The sequence below is a fragment of the Drosophila gunungcola genome (assembly GCF_025200985.1).
Source record: "Drosophila gunungcola strain Sukarami chromosome 3L unlocalized genomic scaffold, Dgunungcola_SK_2 000005F, whole genome shotgun sequence".
Classification (NCBI taxonomy): Eukaryota; Metazoa; Arthropoda; class Insecta; order Diptera; family Drosophilidae; genus Drosophila; species Drosophila gunungcola.
The window spans coordinates 937,658-959,742 of NW_026453180.1; the positions used below are offsets into that span (position 1 = coordinate 937,658).

At 39.2% G+C, this 22,085-nt stretch overlaps 1 protein-coding gene across 1 annotated transcript in view; it reads right to left on the reverse strand.

Annotated features, from left to right (window-relative positions):
* Positions 1-6,530: 6,530 nt before the first annotated feature.
* LOC128258999 (protein bric-a-brac 2) overlaps positions 6,531-22,085 on the reverse strand; it is a 31,380-nt gene continuing 15,825 nt past the window's right edge. The window contains 4 exon segments of the mRNA XM_052991062.1: positions 6,531-9,034; positions 9,702-9,991; positions 9,994-10,128; positions 10,198-10,276. Of these exon segments, the coding sequence (XP_052847022.1) occupies positions 8,051-9,034; positions 9,702-9,991; positions 9,994-10,128; positions 10,198-10,276 (1,488 nt within the window). The 3' untranslated portion in view covers positions 6,531-8,050.

Here is a 22,085-nt window from a genome sequence, read left to right on the forward strand (position 1 = left end):
TGCTCAGTAATAATATAATTGCTTACACTTTATAATAATATAATAACAGTATTGCTAACACTGAGGTAATAATTATATCAAACTTACTTGCATTTGAAGCTTATATTAATAACGGGTAATAATTATTTAACATACATTTGCAGCAATATAACTACTCTAAGCCAATTATTTTAATTGCTCTTTACAATGTAACGTTATTAGCATTAAATACATATTGTACTCACTTTGTAATTAGTTGCTGTTCCTATTAAAACAAGAAAATCAAATCAAAGAATTTATTTATAAATTATATTTAATGAACGTATAACAATGTATTAACAAGAAACTGGTTTTTTATTTTTCATATTCCAGTAACTATAAATTAATGACAAGCATGAGAGTTATTTATTGGTGTTTTGTTAATCTGTGTTAATATGGAAATTTAAATGGGTGAAAATTTAATAACATTTTATATTTATTTTCTTGTTAATTAAATCTTTAGAAAATATATATATATATATTTTATTGACTTATTATGGCAAAGTTTCTTTTAATTAAACCTTTCGCTCAATATGCTGCCTTGTTTAGTATGTAACTGTTGATTTATTGTGGTCTATAATCTTTTTTTCAGTGCAACGCACCAAAAGGCATCAAAAAAGCAGTCGCCAGTGTCGCCAATCGTCGTTGTCGCCGCTCCTCCTTTCGCCTTTCTTCTGATGACGCTGCTCCTCGGGATTCTGCTGCTGCTCGCACTTTTGTACTTTTGGCTAAGCCATCGCCATCGCCATCGCCATCACTGCCGTTTGATGCGGCACCCACACATGTGCGAATACATAGAATGAAGGCCTAAGCGAACGAGGACCCAGGATATTCCGCCTCGTCCATCCTGGCCATCCTGGCCATCCACTCCATCCCACTCCGCAATATCTTGCTGCTGCTCCGAGGCTGAAGCTCCGGCCATTGTATGCATGCATATTAAATTCAATCGAATGTATTCTCTCCACTCGATGCTCCTTCCTCGACTCTACGACTCCACGACTCCAAACTCCTCGCTGCGTTCCTTTTTTCCATCGCTCCACTCGGCGTATACGTAACGTAGCGATACCGACCCGAACGAAAGCAAACGTAACGTATCCGTCGCACATTCGTTAGGAATAGGAATAGGCGGAGTTATCAACGTTTTCAAGTTATAATAAAAATGCAACACATTTTACAGACATGCCACTATGTATATGAAGTGTGTGTGGATGTGTGTGGTGTGTGCATACATACATATCTCGGTATCCTTCCATTTTACCCCACACTTTTCATGGTCTGTGCTTTGGCTCTGGCTACTTTCCATAGATTTTTTCCTTCGTTATTGGTTTCGAGTGGCGCAACATATTTTTTTTTGTCATTCTGCATGTTGTATATACAACAGACTTGGTTTTATTTTTTTTTCCATTTTTATTCAACCTTTTTTTCTGTTGTTTTTGTAGCGATTTTTATTATTTTTCAATGCTCAAAACTCGACGTCGCATAAAACTTGTGTTTTTGCTGCTGCTGCTGCTGCTGCTCCAGCAGGATACTAGGATACTATAGCCCCCCTCCTGTAAGCCCCTTGTCCATGGACCAACGGACGCTGCTCGTTACAGAGTTTCCATTTCTCGCTGAGAGCGAGACATTTTGCTAATGCATTGATTAAAATTGAATTTTTAATTAAAATATTGCAGCTGGAACGGGGCACTCTTGCTCTTGAGTCATGTGTGCACATAAGTTTTTGTTTGATTTGTGCATTTGTATTTTTTACCATTCTCCTTTTTCCTTTTTTTTTTTTAAGCAGCTCAGCGGATTAGTTTAAAGCTTGCGTATATAACAAGATTTAATTCCGGAATTTAAAGTGTGCGAAAAAGATTTATGCCTTTCACTTTCAATCGGCCATCTCAGTGGCAATAAATCACAAGCAATTATGCAAGCCAAGCATCCTTAAGGAATTTTCACACTTTCACACGTCGCCACAAAGCCAAGTCGAGCAATCCCAGGCGTGCCATCTCCAGACTTCGATTTGTGTCCACCGTCCAGTGTCCAGTGTCCAGAATCCAGTGTCCGGTGACCAGAAAGCCACAAGTGCATTATACCAGCATAAATCTCTCAATTGCTTTCTTATGCAGTTCGAGGAAAATGCATGTTTACACAAAATATTTTCTTTGCATTTATTCGGCCCGAAAAATGTTGTTTTTCCTCGTCGCAAATCGGAGGTGGGAGGTCAGAGGGACGCACACGCAAGGAGGGCGTAAAAGGTGGACAATGGCCAAGCATAAGTGAGCTAATAAATGTACAGAAAATTTCGACAGCAAACATTTACTTAAGCAAACGGCAATCGAGAATTCAAAGGGGCGATCCGGAGCAAAGTTGAGACGTTCAACAGGAGTGAATGAATAAGTGCTTTTACAGTGCGGAAAAATATTAAATTAAATTGTTTAATGGTTCTAAAAGATTTATTAATTAATTATTATTGGTATTAATAATTTCAAAATGAAATAACAATAGTAAATCATTTACAGGAGTTTGGTAAAAATTATACATTACAACATTATTGACTGTTTTCTATAAAAAATTATCCGTTCTTGTGACGTAAAATTTGTACTCCATTCGTATTTGTATTTAAATTAAAATCATCAATGGAGGTAAATATTTTTATTTTTCCCAGTGCATTTGAATAAGTATTATATTTGTTTCTTGTGTGAGTGGTGTCAAGCCACAAACACCTTTTGCGTAAAATAAAGCAATCAAGCAAATAATGTTGCCACATTACACTATCAACAGCTTCCTGTTTCCTTGACGCAAACGTACACACACACACACACAGACACAGACACAGACACACACACATACGCATTCAAGGAGCTTTGGGGAAAGGAGAAATCAGGGAGAAAGTAGCCACTCACAAGCTGGGAACATTCTTTAATAGCTCACACAGACGCACACACTCAGACATTCAGGACAAAATTGAAACAACCTTGAGGAATGCCGGAGTAAACACACACACACACACACTCCGGCAAACACCCACACACTCACACACACACACATACAGACAGAGATGCAGACTGTGAGGCAAAAGTGTCTGGCAAAATGTCTCGACTCCTGAATTTCCCCCCAAAGCCCCACTCCTTTTCCTGTCCCTGTGACCGACTCAGTTGAAGTCAAGGCTTTGAGCCAACGACGACAAGGTTGTCCTTGCTGAGTAGCAGGATAAGGAAGGAGCCGTACCATTTCCATCCCCACTTCCTGTGCACTTTCGCTTTTGGCCTGGCCAAAACTGCACATGCTGCTGTGCCATATTTAACAAATTATCTGTAATTTCTCGAGAGCAGGCAACAGCAACTTGGGGCTTCAACTCGCCTCGGTTCAGTTCAGTTCAGCTCAGCTCAGCTGCATCTTCCCGCAGAGCGTGAGGCCAATTGCCAGGTCACAGCCATTTCCCTGCGATTAACCCATTGGGTGCCACACAAAAAGGATTAGTTAGAAACTAAAAACGATAAGGTGTACAAGGAAAACAAATTTAATTAGATAATGTAAATAGACTAATAAATTTTTATATTAAAATGGTTAACCAATAACTTTTAAAGGGCGGCATTGTACAAAGGAAAGGATGTTTTACGTCGAGAACTTAAAATACTGATTTAAAATAATTATTTCTACTTCAACTTAATTTGTAAAAATAGCTCCTAAAACCTATTTTTATACAAATAAAAATGAGTAAATCCCTAGGACGCTTTTGTAAATGTTTACCTATTCGGATCAGCAATGTTTCAATAAAAAGCGATCGTAATCGATTTGCATTAAAACGAAATTTCTTATTTTTTCCCTTTTTTGGCAAACAATTTGCGGTATTTTGGCCATAAGAACGGAAATAATGGACCAAAAATGGATTGTAATACCTCATTTAACTCATAATAACATTCCTAATCGAATGGCATTCAAAACTAAAAAATTTTATTTATGGCGAATTTTGACAATTTTTTAGGGGTACCATCACCATTTTTATCAAAAAAATCATGAAAAAAAAAATTTGTTAGGTTTTAATGACAATTGATTAGGAATGTTTTCAAGAGTTCAACAAGGTATGACATTCCAATTTGTGACCATTTTTGGCATTTTTATGGCCAAAACATTGATTTGTTTTACAAAAACCAGAATTTTTGATTGGTAAATAAGGTTTATCCAAAGAAATAAATTAGCAAAATATTTTTGCCATCTTTTTTTACTATACTTATGTTACCAATATTGCTGCCTTAATTAACAAAGCAAAAAAATGCCAGAATAATGGGATACAACTTAAACGAAAGGACCAAGCACGCAAAGTTTCTCGATAGGAAAACTAACTCCGAACCATAAGTCCTTGTGCCGCCACAAGCTGCCTGCAAAATCCGAGGGCCTCAAAGGGTTAAGGCGGCGCCAAACCACTTGTCAAGATGGCTAACGGCAGAGTGGCTGTTAACTGTTGCAGGGGCGAGTGGTGGTGCCACAGTGGTGGCAGTGGTGTCAAGTGGGGGGCAAAGGCAAGGAAAGGCAAGGCAAGGCAAGGCAAGGCAAGGCAGCTAACAACCGGCAAACCAACCAGCCAGGATTTTGGGCTACAAGCAGCCGCAAATGCTTAACTTCAGACACATCCAGGCGGGGATTTGAGGGGGTAAAAGTGGATCAGGACAACTACAAGGACGAGGAGCAGAAGCAAGACAGACAGCAGGCGGCAACCACAGGCGAATTGCTGGCAAGGACGAAAGGCAGGACGAAGGCAGCTGCCATGGCTGGAAGGAAGTTGTTTGTGGGTCGCAATTCAAGGCTGACCGAGAATGAGAACGAGAATGAGACCCAGACCGAGTACGAGGACGAGAACGAGGACGAGTCTCGACCCTTTGGCACTCCTGTTGCTCCTCCGCATCCTTCTGCCAGCCCCACCCAAAAGTCAATCTCCCCCGTTCAACCACCAAGTGGGTTTGTGTGGGTGTCTCACAAGATGAAAGCCACTTGCCATTCAGGGCCAGTCGAGCGGCTGCCTTCCTCGTTGGCTTCGCCACACTGGCAGAAAAAATGTTGACTACCACTTAAAACATAATAAAAACAAATATTCCTTTCAAAATATGTAAAGCTTTAAATTATATTAAGAACAGGGCAAGTTTTTAAATAAATACAATTTTCTACAACCATTAATAAAGAGTAATCCTTTTTAAAAATATGTCATTGATAAATTATATTAAAGGAAAGGAAAGGAAAGGCACATATTTGTATGAATAAAATTTGTTCTTACACTATATTCAGATTTAATAACCACAAAAGGAGAATACAAACTTAGCTTAACTAATTGAATGCTCTCAAAGTTACTACCCCCTAGTGATTCAAAATCTTAATCTTCTTTTATATCACCATTGGCTTTTATTGCAAACACGAATTTCTCTCAGTGTCGGCTTTGCTTGCTGCCCAAAGGGTGGCCAGCCAGCAACTGCTCCGGAATGACCTTGAGCATTACAACTGTTCGCTTGTCTCCGCTGCGGACAGTGTTCGGCCCCCCCTCGCCAGCCCTTCTTGGCTTTGGCTGCTCCTATTTATCTGCAGACTGCAGCTAAGGATGCCCGGGATGTTTAGGATGTTTCCGGGGGACCAAAGGACCTCCGAGTCCCGGCGAGATGGGTCCGAAGTCATGAGAGTCCTGCGAGCAGACCGAGTTTTGCATCAAGTGCAAAGTGATGTGTTAAGCTGTTAAGTGCCAAAGTAATTGTTTTCTTTCACCGACAACAGCAGCAGCAACAACAAAGGGCGGCTACGACATCGCTTTCACTTGCCACTTGACCTTGAAAAGGGAATGCGTGTGTGTGTGTGTGCGCGCGCTCAAAAGGGTAAGAAGGCGGCATTGTTGTGCTCGTTCTGCCCAAGTTGCACTTGCTTTGAGGGGCATTAAGTGAATTATGTCTTCGGAATTGGGGCCAGCAGTTGGTTGTCGAGGAACTGCAATTGCCAGAAAGGGGTTGAGTCAAATGAATGCCTGAGAACCGCTTTCATTTTTATTTTCTCATTCCCAAAATTGGCTGAAGCGTGTCGTCTTTTAATGGGGCAACACTTTACATTTGTTAACAGCAATTGTTTTAGGCAGTAGAAGTTTGCCTTTTTCCTGAGCTGCAATTATGTCTACATTTATTCTGATAGAAATCATTTCACTTTATATATGTAAATTCCAGTTTCAGTTGTTTTTTTTTTTTTTGTTAGGCCTTTTAAAAGACATTTGATGAAAGTTTAGAACTTGTTTTCTGCGCCACCTATCTGTAATAGGAAATATTCCTTTGATAAAGTTTTTTGAGTTTTTTTTGTATTCCATAGATAACACTAATTTTTAAATAGAAAATACATTATTAATCCATTTTTGTGCACCCAAAGAGATTTAAGATTTTCCAAGTACCACAGCTACTTCATTATTTTTTTTCGATTTTAAATACTCACAGACCAAATATTAATCCAATTTTAATCCACCCATCCTTTACCCGCAAATAAAATAACAAAACAGCTTTGTTGACTTTTAGTTTTTCAATTTGTTTTTATTTTCTCTTTATTGTTGTATAATTTACTGTTTAACTAAACTCAAGAATGCCTCGCGCATCTTTAGGGATAGATAATAATAATCGTAATAATAGGTATAATAATAATAGTTCACTCACAGAGTACGGACAATACATATGCATATCTGACAGTCGAGTGTATTGTGTGTATTGTATTGTGTGCAATGGTATTGGTGTGTGTGTGTGTGTGTGTGTGTATGCGGGTGATTGTTTACATAAAATTAGCACAAATTTAATGCGATGCTGCCTGCGTTGTTTGCTCATTCGTTCATTTACAATACGATTACCATAGAAGAAGTGCTGCGAAGGGGCTTTTTGGGGTAAGTCTAAGATTAAGTCGAAGCCTAAAGCTATGGAAATTTGTACATTATTTACAGTTACATTTGGAAATACCATTAATATAAGTATCATATATGTACGTGCGTGGGTATGCACCTCTATCTGTGTGGGTTTATGTATCTAAAGTATTTGCGTATATATATATATAAAGTTGTAATTACCGGATTTGACAACATTCAGTGTGTTTTGTATTTGTGAACTATTCTAGGGTTAAGCTACATTTAAGAAATGCACAAGTCTCTAATCGTAAATTTTATCGTTTACGTTTACGTTTATCGTTACTCCTATTTATTATTATTATTTTTCGCGTGGCAAAAAAGGCAATCAACGCAACGAATTCTCTCGAAAATAAATAAGACAAATTACGAGATCCTATCCTTACAGGAAAGTTCCGAAGTATGTATATGTGTGTTTGTGGGGGTTTTGGGTTGTGCTTTAATAATAGGTTAATACTTTATACCTTCCACGTTACGCTCTAAAACTAGCCTAGGCATAAAAACCAGTTAGCAACTTCAACTAAGCACTAAACACTAAAAACGTTGGGGTTCAAGTAGCAGTCCAAATAAGTGTGTTTGTTTTTTCTCTGTTTTTTTTAGGGGTTTAGGGTGGTTTTCCTATGCGGGCAAATAGATTTTCGGGGGCCAGTAATCTTTGGATATTATGGGCTATTTTTTATTTATTTTGTTTATTAGGTAAAAACTTTTTTATTTGTAAGTGTTAAAAAAGAAACTTAAATGGTTGTTCGCGAAACCGTAATTGTTTGAAATCTTAATTTTGATTAAAAATTCTTTTTCAACAAGGATACTTGGTACTTCATTTAATATTCCATTCTCTATTATATATTTTGATAATTTTGTTTAATGTGTGTAAGCGTTAAGATATTTATTATAATATCAGTCACACTTTATTAGCTTTCCTTTTAATTTTTACTATTTTTAAAGTAGTTTTGTAATTAAAATGTAGCTTCCTCTCTTTTTAAACTTATAAATGTTTTTTTTTTATTAGACATTGCTTGGCTTTTATTTCTAAAGTCATATTTACTTACTGTTATCCAACGATTACTTATCACCCCCTTTGATTTTACTTGCACTTAGCATCTTAAGAATTGCCCCACCCTAATGTGCGCCCCTTTGCAGGATTCAATCCTCGTGCGGCAGCTCGGTGGCATGTTGCTGCTCCAGCTTGATCTTCATGAGTGGCGATTCGCGGACACCGGAGCCACCTCCTGCCCCACCAGGTGGGGCATAGGCGGCCGCCGCAGCCGCTGCAGCTGCATCCTGGTTGGCGAACAGCTCACTCATGTCCTGGCCGGGTCCCGGGAAGAAGTCCTCAAAGCGCGGGCTCTTGGTCACCGACTTCTGCAGCAGGCCGTTCGCAATGGCCTCGAAGTCAATGCCGGCGGGCAGGCTCTCCAGAAAGCGCTTGTTGTAGGCACTCGCCTGGTGTTTGGCATAGTGGGCGGCGGAATAGGGCGAGGCGGCGCCGGTTCTTTGGCTGGCGGTCAGGGACTTGGCGCTGCCGGAACCGGAACTCGAGCCCCGCGACTGGCTGCCATATTGGCGGGACAACTCCCGCTCCCTTTCCCGCTCCCTTTCCCGGTCGCGTTCCCTTTCGCGTGACAGCTCGCGAGCATAGGAGGCGGCACTGTTGGGCGCCGCTCCACCACTTCCTCCGCCTGATCCCCGCGAGGGCATTACATTCAGACCCGGAAGACCCATCAAACCAAGGGCACTCAAATCGGGTAGATTTTCCGAACCCCTTCGCTCACCCTGTTGCTGATGCTTGGCCGCCGCTGCTGCCACGGCCGCCGCTGCGGATACTTGATCTTCGATCTCGGATCGTTGCAAATATGCCGGCGATTTATACATGTTCATGGACTGGCCATGGGGCGACTGCTGTTGGTGGTGCGAGGGCTGCTGCTGGTGGTGCGACTGCTGCTGGTGGTGGTGCTGCTGCTGCTGTTGTTGCTGCTGCTGCGAAAGGATCTGGCGGCGGAGGGTCTCCGTCATGGAGCTCAAAGGACTTCCGGCATCCGGAGGAGCCAGTGAAGCATTCTGGGCAGCCATCTTGGCCGCCGCAGCACTGTGATAGCCATTCGATGTGGTACCGCCTCCAATATAGGACTACAAGCATTTGAAAAACAAGAAGAAAGGGAAAAATAGTGGGTAAAATTCATGTAGAGTTCATTAAGGAATCCCCAATAATAAAGTAATAAGAAAATAAATAACTTAAGGCTTAAACATGTATAAAAATAGATAATAACTTTAGTAACTTTGGTTGGAGATAAGTTCACCTATATATCCCCATTTATAATGTTATTTAGAAAATAAATAAACTCAATTGGCATAATGTTTAGAAATTAGACCTTGGCGCCCCAAAAATAACGTAATTACACTTTTTGTTTACGCAATACGAATTCCACCTGATTGAAATAAAATTACTACATACATTAACGTTTGCCAATGAAAAATGTTTATTATTATGTTGGCATTTTAAATAACATTATATGGCCTTATAAAACATGCTCTGAGAAAATTGGCTGTTATTTCATAAGGAACTATAAAAGCTTACACTTTGAAATAAACGTTTATAAAATGACTTTGCTTTTATCTTTATCTCATAATTTTGGATTATAGGTTAAAGTTTTTGCTAATTTTGAATTTTTCGTTTATGAAAATGATTAAACACAGTCTTAAATATTTCAGTTTAAAATTCAAAATAGTTAAATAATATATACAAATAGTTATAGGTTATAAGACCCCCAAATTAAATCAACAAATAAGTACTTACGCCATGGGCCTGTCCATTGGCATATTGGTGGGCGCCCATGTCCTCCTTGATTTCGCGATAGTCGCGGAAGACCACCGCCTTGATGACGCTGCGGATGAGCTCCTCGGGCCACATGCCCAGCAGGATCCTCTGCGGACGACCTCTGGCCTTCGGTCGAGGATCAGCGCCACCGTCGAGGGAGGGTCCCAGCATGTTGTGCACCCGATTGGCGTACAGCACGAAGGTGGGATAGGGGATGTCGAATTTACGGGCTGCCTGGGACAGGGAAAGACCCTCCTTCAGGACACTAAGATGGCCTCGGCCATGGCCTCGGGTCGCCAGGACTTCAGGGGTCCCCGCTCGCGGAATCGCAGCTGCTGCACCAGGTTCTGCTGATTGGTGTTCCAGCACTTCTGCCACATGGACTGCAGCTGATACTGGTAGCTGTCTGCTGGAAGACACGTCACGCGGACATTATGAAAAGGCTGAAAGGGAATCACGTTTAGCTGACACTTACCCGCCACTGAAGCTGCCCCAGTTGCTGCGGCCGCGGCACCCATCCAGCCACCATGGCCTCCACTCTCGATCATCTTGGCCTGAAATAAAAAATATGGAAAGAAATTCGGAGTTAGTTAAGAGTTTTATTACTTAAATTAAAGATTAAAAATTAAAAGCTCATTTTTAAGCATGAACCGATTAAGTTTCGATCATATAATTCATCGTTTAATAGATTTTAAAATATTTTTTAAATAAAAAATAAGTCAGTCCCTTCAAAACTTTCAATTGTTGTATTTCTAAAATAAAATAGATACAAATTTATATTCTAAAATCAATTATTTATAAAATAAGAGAAGTAAAAATTTATATTTAAACAAACAGCAATTTTATAGTATGAACCAAATAAGCTATTACTAGACTTATATTCAAATATGCCAGTAAATATTTAAAATATATAGTATTTTTATAAACTATTTTTGTAAGTTTCCAAAATACCTGATTCCTCCAACACTTTCAATATTTAACATATACTAAGAGCCAGCCACTCAAAAGCCATCGCAGCATTATAAGCTGTGTGTGGCAAATATATTCGCCATCATAACCTTTAACATTTCCTTCTTGCCGACTTTTAAATAATTAGAAAACTTTGCATACCAGGTAGGTATCTTTTGAGTCGGAAAACGGCGACCAATCGCTAGTTTTTCTTTTTGGCCCTGTGACATTTGCACACGAATTGTGGCTGGCCGTAAAAGTTTATGAATGCCATAAATGTTGCGAAAGCATTTTCGTATGCAAAGAGCCGAGGAGGAGCCACCGAAAGCAAATTAGTATACAAAGTGGGGCTATCCCGGCCCCATTGTCTTGGCGGCTTTTTACGGCCCGGCCAAAGGCTTTGACTTTACCTTTACCTAGCGCAATGTATAGTACAAAAAGCCATTTATTTATTGCTATTATTAGGAATTCAGGGGGAAGCTCTCTGTACCGCTTAATTGAGCCCGCCTTTAACCCCGGGCGGCCGTATTAATCAGTTGGCAGCGGCAAAAAGCTGGCCATTTAGGGGTTAACCGGGAGCTTCAAAACTAAAACTGGAAAACTAAAACTGAGACTGAAATGGAGAGAATCCAAATTTTTATTTTGTTTTTTTTTTTTTTTTGCTCTGCTCACTCCACGGAGGCATAGGAAAAGTTAAATTGATGCACGTTTCGTGCCATGGCCGAAACAGAGGCTCTGGCCATAAAGCCTTCCTTTTGGCCAGTTCGCCAGTTGGTCAGTGGCCGGCCACGCCCCCTCCGCGCACGTAGCCATGCATTTTATATGCAGGGGCGTAATACAAATTATGTGCAGCGAGCATGAGCCAGAAGAATACAAAAAAAATTATAAAACAAAACAAAGCACAGGAAAAAAATGCAGCGCATAAGGAGAACATATAATGCAAGTCTTAAATATTTGAGGAGTAGGCGCCGGAGAACCGAAGAGCTGGAAAGCTGGAAAACTCCATACCGAGAAGAGCCATACGCCATACTGCCATACTGCATGCCAAGGAAAAAGGTCATAAAACGTATGAATAATTGAAATTGAAAAGTCGGAAGCATTTTTACATTTTTACAGGCAGTTCATAGTGGCTGTAACTGTAACAAACGCGGCCGAGCTGCAAACAAAATGGCGTTAAAAATGCTATTTTATGTAAAACACTTTGTTAATGACGCCAGAGTTTTGTCGGCTTGGGGGGCGCTTACTTATGGCAGGCAGTGTGAACACTTTACTCGCTTGTAAATAGTAGAGATACATGGCTGTAGCTAAAGTTATGTGTTTGGGGGATTATTTTACCTAATAACCACAGGATTGTTAGATAAGTTAAGTGTTTGATTGCTATTTTAATGCTAAAGATAAATAACTTAGACATTAACTTATTATTATAAAATGTATTTGAATTCATATAATAAACAATGCCCTACAGAAATAGATGTTATGAGATTCTTATCCTGAAACACAAAACAAAATTCAAAAATCTTAAGTTTTTTCTCACAAACACAAAATAAAAAAAAATTATTAGAAAAATCTCTATCGCCACAAAAATTAATTATATAGTTGCACAACAGTCTATTAATTTTTCTCGATGTAGAGATCGTTAAAATTTCGCTTCTCTAGCATTTGTCGGAGATTAATCAACCCCCTGTCAGCCATCCATTCAGACTGGCGATTATAAAACTCTCGCATAGTACAATTCATATAATAAAATATTACGAGCTCTGCTCGAAAATGTTTAATTAATTAAATTTTCAATTCCCCTTAGCTGGCGCAACAACAAATGGCATTTCCTTCCATTGAAGACCCCACACCGCCCCCCTTTCTCCCTCTTCACCGCTCTTGCTCAACAAAAACAAATTTGAAGTGTGCGCGCATTCAACTTTCTTTCAACTCATTTAATTTAATTTGCGGCGCTTCGCTGCTGACGTCGCTGCTTCTTCTACTTCTTCTTCTTCGGCTTCTCATTCTTCTTCTTCTTCTTCTTTTTGCCAATTACTCATCGTGTGCACGCCCCATTCACATAATAATTTATTTAATTAACTTTTCCGCTGCTACAAATTTCTATAAAAATTTATTGATTTTTGTTTTCCACCCAAAGAAAATATTTTTCGTAGCCAGGGCCAGGACTTTTTCAATACTTTTTTATTTGCAGCCATACTCAGAGATCCCCATATATATATATATATATATATAAAGACATATACGAATATGGTTTTCTATAACTTTGTGTGTGTGTGTGTGTGTGTCTGATGGCAATAAAATATAAATTTATAACACGCCCTCACACTCGCATTTGCCATCAATCCAAATGCATAGACTTACCCCCTTTCAACAGCCTTCAAGTTTTCACTACATCGCGGGTTAACCTCCCACCCCCCTGCCCCCCTGCCCCCTTTAACCCTCTACCAACCCCCGCTTGCCTGTAATACCCCTTGGATTCTAATGCAATTTTAATTTTATTTTTCAAGCGCGCACATAAACTCAGCACAACCCATCGCGCCCCATTCCCTTCCTTTGGAAAAAGCACTAAAACTACACCATTTTTGCTCCACCTCCCGGCATGTCCTTTATCCTTAACCCCCTAAAGCCCCCAAACCCGACTGCTTTCCTTAGAACTTTTGCTGTAGTTCTCCTCCTGTCGTTTTTGCTGTGTATATTTCTCATATTATATAACACTTTATTTATTATTCATTTTCGATTCGTGTTCCACCGTGGTGGCGTCTCAAGTTTGTTATTTCTCTTGTCTGCAACTTGCTCACCACAAGCCCCCTTAAATATCCCCACTCTTAACCCACTGAATGCCCTTAACCCCCCACCGCCCTTGTGCGTCACAACTAGCAGGAACTTTGCGATTTCCTTGGCGCTTTGTGGGGCAGCTTTTACTTTTCCTGGGCGCCTGTTCGCTGGCAGCCTTCACTATTACTACTGCCAACTAGTTTTCTCTCTCTAGCTCTAGCTCTCGCTTTTCCGCTTTTCCGCACTTCCGCATTTACACTCTCTTTTCGGCAGCTGCTAGTTCTCTGTTCATTCATTTATTTGTATTACTCAGACAGTCGCACGCATGCCACCCACTTTCCCACCCACTTTCCCACACAATTTTCCCCCCAAATTCCGGCAACCTTGGCCACGTTGTCTTCTTCAGACATAGCTACTTTTATTTCTGCATGGCAAAAAATGACCAATAAAGTTCGATATTACTTTTCCATTTATTTGTATGCAATTAGCTTGTCTTTTTAAAAAAATGTATATTTTATTTTTTTTTGTAGATCTCAAAGCCATAATTTAAAGAACTTAATCTCAATTACTGGACTTATTTAAGTTTTATTTAAAAGAAATAAAACAAAAAAATCAGAAAAATATTTAAAAATAATATTCAAAGCCTTATATTTAAAGTAATAAGGCTTTTTACTTCTAAACATTTTAAAAACTCTTCGGAAATTTTTTGTTTTAGCTTGATGCTTTTTATAAAAATAAATGTTTGCCATTTTAATTTATCTTGGGATATATATTATTTATTGATTTAGACAAAAATTATATTAAATTTTCCTCCGTGTGACCGCACCTTCTGGTTTTACAGCTATTTATGCCCCGTGCTTTTCATTCATTTTCTAAGACGCCAGAAATAATTCATTTAAGAACGAATGCCCCGGCGACTACAATTATCGAGAGACTTCCTCTGGACTGACACTTTTCATTGGGGATCCCGATCCCGATCCCGCGAATCGATTTGCATTTTTATAAATCCCATTTCCATTCCCAGGCAGAGGGCCCCGAATTTCTAATGACCGTGCGGCAGGCAGGACACCCAGTGGATCTAGCTCCTTGTACATTCTTTTTTCTTTGCCGCAAGACAAAAACGTCGACGGCGGCGGCAACTAAATATTTAATAGTATTTTATTGCACGAATTTCACATAAAATATGCATATTGGCCCAATGCATTATTCATGGGAATAATGTGAAAAACACATTTCGCGAGGCGCAGGCAGCAGGGAAAGCTACTGCGCGATACTGGTATATAGATACTTCTTGGGTAGCTCATACGATATCTGGTTTCTTTCTCCCTGTGACTGTATATATACTTATATATATATATATACATATATATATATATATATATATATCGGAATATAATGAAATGCAAGAGAGCTAAACAACAATAAACAATTGCACTGGTGGAAATGCTGTCCAAGGAATTGCAGGGGCAACACAGCAACAGCAGCAATAATTGTAGCAATCATAAAGCCAAGTGCGAGTGCATGAAGCTCGCTTTTCTACTCCCGAACCCCCCTTTCACCACCTTTTCCCCCCTTTTCCGACCCCCCTGAAAGTTTTGTTTGCCACTACAACAACAACACTCACCTCACAACAATGGCAACAATAATTTAAATGTAATAAATAATTATACGCCAAGTGTTGAGTGCAACGTGCATTGAGGTGTGTCAAGTTGCCGACTAACCAGCAACTGCCAACTGGCAGCAACAACAACAGCAACAACAACAACAACAACAACAGCAACAACAACAGCAACAACAACAGTAACAACAACAAAAGCAACAACATCAACCGCAGCCGACAACAGCAATTGCTATAAAACATTCAAATGGGCCGCCGACTTCTTTCAGACCCTCGAAAATACCGCGATCCGAGGCACCCCTTTCGGCGTGTCCGCCCCTCCGCCCCTGGCTACCCCCTTTTTTTGTGTGTGTGCCCTGTGCTGGTTTTATTGTTGACCCCTCCCAAAAAAAAAAGTTGTCTTGCTCGGCTGTCCTGCGAGCTCGGACGAAACTTGAACTTTGGAAAAGGGTATTTCTGGCAGAGATGACGGCGTGACAGAATCTATTTTAAACAAATATTGAAAAAATTCTTAAGTTCAGGTTTTACAATTGTAAATAGCATATTATTAAGATTAAAGATTTATTTGGACAAGCCTTTTGGCAAGAAAACTAGTATTATTTTAATATAGATTTTAACATTATACGTAGACTGTATTCTGAGCATTAGCATTAGCATTCTAGCAAATTTCTTAGGGTTTTATTATATAAGATCATTCAACAAATAACGTAGCGATCTTAAAATCTTTATAATATATGGCTTTATATATCGATCGAAATGGAGGTAGCCTTTACTTGAAAGTTTTTCAGAAAGGCATTAAAACAAAGTAAAGCAAACATCTTGCCAGATAATAAAATCACGCTGCCATCTTAAAGGACCTACAACATTGTATGGGTTTTGCTGGCATTTCTACCCAGCTCGACCCTGGCTTTTATGGTATTTACTTCAGCTTTACTCGACATTGTTATGGTTGTTGCAGTTGTCGAGCAATTGCAACTTCTGCAGTCGTTGCTCATGTAATTTCTGTTGGCTTGTACTTTGAAAGTAAAAATTAACCTCTTGCAAATAGTAATTTATTGTTTTAAGCATAGGGGATAATGAGGATATACGGCCATCCACGTAAGTCTCCTCTTATTTTTTAGTTTGCCCCCCAAAGACTGCGCATTGTTGGTTGCGCTGTAATGACTTGGGACTGGACGAAGAGCCTTGCGTGTCCTTTGTGCTGATTGAAAGCGCGCTTTCACTGCAAGAAATTGGGGTGTGAGTTGAGTTGCGAGGGGGGGGCGAAAGTCTACAAAGTGTTAAAACGGCTGCACACAGTCATTAAATATTAAACTTGTATAAGCTGCCAGACTAGAGCGGAAAAAGCACGCCTTCGCCATTCGGAGAATAGAGAATAAAGAGCGGCAGGCTGGGTAATTATTCATGGGCGCGCAAATCTCGCAAGTTTAAATAAAAAGAAAAGCCAGGAAGCGAAAATCCGGCGACTCCGGTCAAGCGCTCGAATGTATGCTACGCTTTACTTTCCTTTCCTTTCCTTTCCATTCCTTTCTATTGCTTTCTCAAACCATCGCAAATCGAATGGCTCAAAGGCAAAAACAGCAACAGCAACTGCAATTGCAAATGCAACTGCAACGGGAAATGGGTAGAAAAGGCCGTGCAACGCACTGCAAAGCCTTGAAATAATATTTAATATTTAGAGACACATAAATATTAAATGAGTCCAAAGCTATGCAAAAAGGTAGCACAACTTTTGCAACCCAGCTACCCGCGTCCATTCGCCCATATAAAGCTAGAATTACAGCTAACATTCCGCCAATATTTTTGTGAATAATATGGGGTATGATGGGCTGGTGAGAGGTGGGAAAAAAAGACAATTTAGAAATTATTTTTAAAGACTTGAGAAGAATAGTAAACGTACCAATCTTTAAAAGTTCATAGCATCAAAAATATACCAAGCGTACCAATCTATAAAAGTTTGAAACATCTTAAATATATTTTACACAATATATACGAATTGTTGTTAAACTTTTTTCAAAATAAAATATATAAGAAGCTTTAAATAAGTTTTAAAGAATGATCTGTTAATGTGAATTTCAAACGTTTGCTTTGATATGATTTTCAAAGATCATTTAATATAAGAAATAAAACCCAATTTGTATCAAATATATTATTTTAATTACGTTTATGAAGAAAAATAAAATAATATTGGAACATTTCAAACTATTGTATTCATTGTTAGGAATTAATTAAAATAACTTACAAATATTATTAAAACAAAAAAAGCATAATAAACCGAAGTTATAGCTTACTATACTTTTTAAGGTCCTTAACATTCAACACTACATTCTTATATATCATTTATAATAACATATCAGCATGTAAGTCATTTATTAAATGGTATTTCTTAGTTGATCAGCTAACTCTTGGCCTTTTGCTTTGAGGCGAAAACTGCAACTATTTTGCAGCCGTGGCACGCTTTTCTTTGCTTTTGGGCCACAGTTTTTCCATTTGATACTTTGGGGAGTCGAGCAGGGACTCTCGCTCTCACTCTTTCTCCACTTTCCCCTCCACTTTCCCCACCCTTTCTCTCTCACGTTTCTCAGTCGAACTCTGAGCCGCGTCGAACATCGCCGGCGCATACGAAGTCTTATGAAATATGCACGGCCTGTGTAATTTCTTATTTAAAATGCCATTAAATTTTTTGAATAGCATAGAGAGGAGCAGCGGCCGCCCACTGTCTAAAAACAGAGCGCAGCATGCACTCGGGCACCCTGGGTCCTGGGTAAATAGAGGCCCGTCGACCCCCCTAAACCCCCCTTTAAGGCCCCCTGACATATGTGTGTGTGAGTGTGTGTGTGTGAGTGTGTGGGCCCAGGTTAGACAAATATGGTTTGGTCTGGGCTTTGGCTGCTGTTTGAGTTGCAGGCCATGGGGAGTCGGATCGGATCGGAACGGAACGAAACGAAACTAAACTCAACTGAAAACGAGGCGAGTGTACTGGAGACTCCAAAGTCGGGCAACTTTTAAAATGCATATTTGATTGTTTTTTTTCCTATGGCCCCCCAAAAGGGGCAGAGCTAAGCCTACGGTAATCCAAAGCTTCGGAGGTACGTGTAATTAATACAAATCAGGGATAAAAACCAATCCGAGTGGGGCATCATTAAAGGCCAGTGGACAGCCTAAATCTTTTATGAGGAAACGAGTTGCAGGTTGATGCACTTCGAAAAAAGCTAAATTACTCTTAAGCTGTAATTTTAGGAAGTAAAAACAAAACAAAATTACGTTTATTTTGATTTTTTTAACTTCAGAATGAATTTGAGAACTTTTAACTTCGAAACTTCTATGATCATTAATTTTTCCCGCAGTGTAGCCAAACTCCTCCCCTATTTATATTATTCCAACTTATTTCTAATGCCCTTTCCCGGCGACCTGTCAAGCGTCTGTCCACTGCAAATGCATTTGTATCTGTATCTGCAACTGCAACTGCAACTGCGTCTGCAAATGTATCTCCAAATGTATCTGCAACTGGCACTGCGGCTGCGATTGTTTCTATATTCAATTCTGTATCCAAATCCGTGTGTGGCCGCGTTGTGTGCGAGGGTGTGTGTGTGTGTGTGGGCAACACCTTTATTAGTCAGCCATAGTATTGATTTAGTCGAGCGCTGTCTGCTCAAGATAATTATTATAGTCCAGGATTGGAGTGTGCACACACGAAACGACCATTACATATGTAAATACGCACCCACACAGAGACAAACAAGGAGCAGCTGAGATTGCAGTTGCAATTGCAATGGCAATTGATTTGCAGTCTGCGGACGGCGAAAATAATTCGCAGCACAAACGGATTAAATTTGCATTAGAACCTCTGGCAATTAGCGGATCTGCAGGACCGAGCACCGAATCCACTGTCAGAAACAGAGGCTTTGACTTGGGCTTAGCACACAGGCTTAAGTCGATGCATCCTTTGTTGGGTCTGCCAACAAATGCCACGAGCATCCAGACATTCAGGATATTAATCACTGCAATCATTCTTTCCTTTAACATAATAATCTGGCTGTAAGAAATATTATATGGCTCATATAATTGTCTGATGTTTTTGAACTTTAATTATAATGCCCGCTCGCATTTGTCGGATTTGCTTTTCAATCGCTTTCAGTGGAATGGGCAGGCCAAAGTAGTGGGTTCGCAAAAAGCTGCGTCACTTTTATTTGTTTCGCTTGAAGTGCAGGAAATTGTCTGTAGCCCATTTAAAAATAAACAACAATAAAATAAATAATTAAGAAATACGCTTTCTGCGTTTAATTATAAACAAAAAGGCAGCCACATTGTTGTGAAATGAATTTGCTCGCTAAGGCAGCGCAACGAAAAATGAAATAATAAAAGCGGGCATTACATAAACGCTCGAAATAAATATTAAACGCCAGCGAAGTGTTTTAATAAGTGAATCATTTTCAATGGCAACTCAAAGAAGCAGTAGCATCAGCATCAGCAGCAGCAGCAGCATCAGACAACACGCGCAGCACAAATTAATAAAATAAATAAATGCCAAACTAGATTTTTATTTATTTGCGGTATTTATTTTTGGCCTCGATGGCAGAAATAAATCAAACTGGACGCGAAACCGAACGCAAAGACTTTTGATTGCACAGTGGGAAATAATTTGTTTGGATCGATTAGATCTTGGTTAATCAAGAAGTTAAGTTACTGAGAAATAAATAAAAATTATGGAAAATTATATTTTGGTTAGTTAAAAACTGCAATATATATATATATATATATGTATATAAATAATAGTTATTTAATTTATACACTTTTTCCCAGATGCAAGACTTTTGTTTAATCAATGAGAAATAATAAACTTGGATTGAGATCCCCAGAAATAATTATAAAATTAAGGGAATGATATTTCAAAAGAATAAATAAATACACACATACTTATTGAATTCCTCTAAAATACATTATTCAAAATGTATCTGTTGATTTAAGCCTTATAGTAATTTTTATATGTGCACCAACTGAACTGCCTTCCATTTGGGGGCGTGGCAGGCCATATAGTTGGCTTTAGAAATTTACACGACCCCCTTTGTCCGAATGCGTGGTCGAACATTTTAGCAGTCGCGCCTTCACTGTTTGCTCTTCGAATATCCGTTTTATTTGTGTTTTGATGTGTATTTATATATTTTTATTTATTTAACATCGTTTTTTTCAACAAGCGGCCAAAACGCTTCTCGATTGTTTTTAGTATCTGATTTTTATTTACTTTTAATGAGTCGCCCGCCGAGCGGAAATTTCGGATGCTGCCGCCGACCACTAAAAGTTTTCGTTATTTATGTGGTTACTGAATAGAAAATTCGAATGGATCGGCCCAAAAACTCTGTAGGAAATTTTTCGATTTCAGTTGCCTTGTTTTTCCACTTGCTAAGATGTTTTACGTTTATTTTCTTTATAAAGTTGTGTGTTTTTATGGCACGCAAATGACAGACAATGAAAGCGTCAAAGGCGGTCGGCAGTTAAGTTGGCTGTAAAAGCGATAAAAAGAATAATGCATAAAAAGTTGGCTTATAAACTTGGTCTCCAGATCCAGCTTAACCCTTAGTTGGTTGCCGGGGTTGGGGCGGAGGCAATTACTTTGCCTACAGGGAATTCTCCCTGTCGATCTCATCCGCTCGGATAAAACCAATGGGAACTCTGACTTATCGGCAGTTTGCAGCTTCCAGTAATATATTTAAATTTATCTGTATATCTTTGTCTTCGTCTTCGTCCGACTGGCACATTCACATTCGAATTTGACTTATTAATTAATTTATGCAGACACGTTTTAGTTTTATTATTTTTAAATTTGTGTAATTTGCTTTTCGTACCCCTTGTCCGCAAGGTGGGCATATTGGACCACCTGTTACCAGGTGGATTAGGCCATGATTCTGATGGCTTAGTGGGTAAATCGCAGTCGAAAACTGCGATTTGCCATGTCTGTCGTTTGTTTCACAAGAAACTTTTGTCGCTGCTGCCATTTTATTATGTCTTTTTCGGCCATTGGGCATAAATTATTTTGAATTTGTGTTTTTCTTTTCATTTATATTGAGATATTCGTTTGTTTTCTTTATTTTGTGCGAGTATAGTATTTATTTTTTTAGCCAAAATTTAACAATGTTTGTGATTTGATTTTTATGTCCCCCTATGTGAGCGTTTGGAATTTAAATAAATTAAATTTTATTAGTAAAAATTGACGAGAAATATGCCGCGCTCAATGGCAATAACAAACAAGATAGTTTTGATTAATAAATGCGGCGGCATTGGCATCCATGAGTTTGGTGAACACACAAACTTTATGATGTAGCCAGCTGGCCAAGATGGATTTTATTATGATGGTTTCGGGATCGAGGGATGGGGCAGCGGAGATGTTCTTTGATATTTCCTACAAAACACTTTTTGTATACACTTTTATTATTTTATTATTATTATGATGAATACACGGAGTTGCCTGTGTGCGTTTATTATTGTCGCGTCACGCGTCCCCCAAAATAGTAGTGGGGCACAAAGGGGTTAAGCCGGTTCAGGGCTCAACTATTGTTCAGCTTATTTTCCGAGGGGCAAGAAGGGCCTTTCATTCCTGCAGACAATTGAAATGCTTTCATTTAGCTTTTTTAAATGACCCACCGCTTTGCGATGATGCCGTCTTGGATGTGGAGCTTGTTTTTCATTTTTTTGGAGCTCATTAGGTCGCCGGACCCCGTTGAGTTGTATAATTAGCTCCAAAAAAACAACCGTATTTCAGTCTTTGAGCTTAAATAGCTCCAAGAGCGAATCATCCATCAGATGAGAGCTATTTTTAAGCCCTGCTAAACTGAGTGTTTGGCTTTTCACTCGACAGCCGCCACACGCCATTCCAAAAAAAAAAAAACAACTTTAACAGCTGATAGCCACTAATAAAAGTGAAAAAAAAATCAAGATCCAAGATCGCTGGCCACGGGCGAAATGTATTAAAATGATATTCAAACATTTCGACGCCGTTTCTCGATTCTTTTAGTGTTTTTTTTTTCGTT